Source organism: Kryptolebias marmoratus, linkage group LG1 (genome assembly GCF_001649575.2).
Source record: "Kryptolebias marmoratus isolate JLee-2015 linkage group LG1, ASM164957v2, whole genome shotgun sequence".
Lineage (NCBI taxonomy): Eukaryota > Metazoa > Chordata > Actinopteri > Cyprinodontiformes > Rivulidae > Kryptolebias > Kryptolebias marmoratus.
In genome coordinates this window covers 30,327,142-30,327,956 of record NC_051430.1, presented here as the reverse complement: position 1 = coordinate 30,327,956, position 815 = coordinate 30,327,142, and the positions used below count along the sequence as shown (strand labels likewise).

General features: G+C 45.5%; 1 protein-coding gene across 2 annotated transcripts in view; it reads right to left on the bottom strand.

Annotated features, from left to right (window-relative positions):
* Positions 1 to 446: 446 nt before the first annotated feature.
* Positions 447 to 815, bottom strand: part of ppil2 (peptidylprolyl isomerase (cyclophilin)-like 2) — a 37,511-nt gene continuing 37,142 nt past the window's right edge. For both annotated transcript variants that reach the window (XR_003039827.2, XM_017430855.3), the window contains exon 20: positions 447 to 675. Coding sequence is in view for 1 of the 2 variants with exons in the window: in XM_017430855.3 (XP_017286344.1) it covers positions 570 to 675 (106 nt within the window). In the remaining variant the exon portion in view is untranslated. The remainder of the gene's footprint in view (positions 676 to 815) is intronic.

Here is an 815-nt window from a genome sequence, read left to right as displayed (position 1 = left end):
TTATCTTCTAAAAGAGGTGGATTAACTCTTCCTGTGTTTTTAAATATCCCTATAAACAAACATGACAACAAGAGGTTAAAAACTCCAACATGCTGAGTTGTAAATAAAAAGCCTTAAAATAACCAATTAAAACTCAAACCTGAGTGTGTTTTTGGTGTGTGGGCCATCTTGAGTTGGATTTCTGTGACACATTGTGCTGAACGATGCCACAAACAAATCTGTTAGCAGAAATCCTGAGACTGGAGCCAAACGGAGCTGGCTCGGTGCTGACATCACGTCAGAGCCGCCAGATGCTGGTGGTGGGAGTCAATCACGCTTCGCACCATGACCGGAGGCAGCAGAGGGACGCCTTGACCCAAAAAACCATGAAACAGAATTTTATTCTGAACCGTCTGTCTGTCAGAATCAGAGCCTCGGACAGAAAATGTAAAAACAAGAACACAATATTTCAGTAAAAAGTAGCTTTAATGTGCAGATTTATACGACGATAACACAAAGAAAGGAGAGGATTCTGTCTGACTTGTCTGAAGGTGTCGGCGCTACCAGGAGCTATAGTCGCCGAAGTTCAGCTACCAGGAGCTGAAGTCGCCGAAGTTGGACTTTCCTTTGGACTTCTTGGCTGCAGCGGCGCCGCTGGTGGACGGTCCGCCTTCATCCTCAGCAGCAGAGCGTTTCCTGAGGAGACAGAACGAGAAACGAGCGTTTCTACTCAAAAACCAGGAAGGAAAAGTTTCTAATTAACAAACAAAACAGACGAGGAGAAGAGAAAGAGAGGAGATCTAAACCCGGTCCTGTTAGGAGCTCTGAACCCGGTC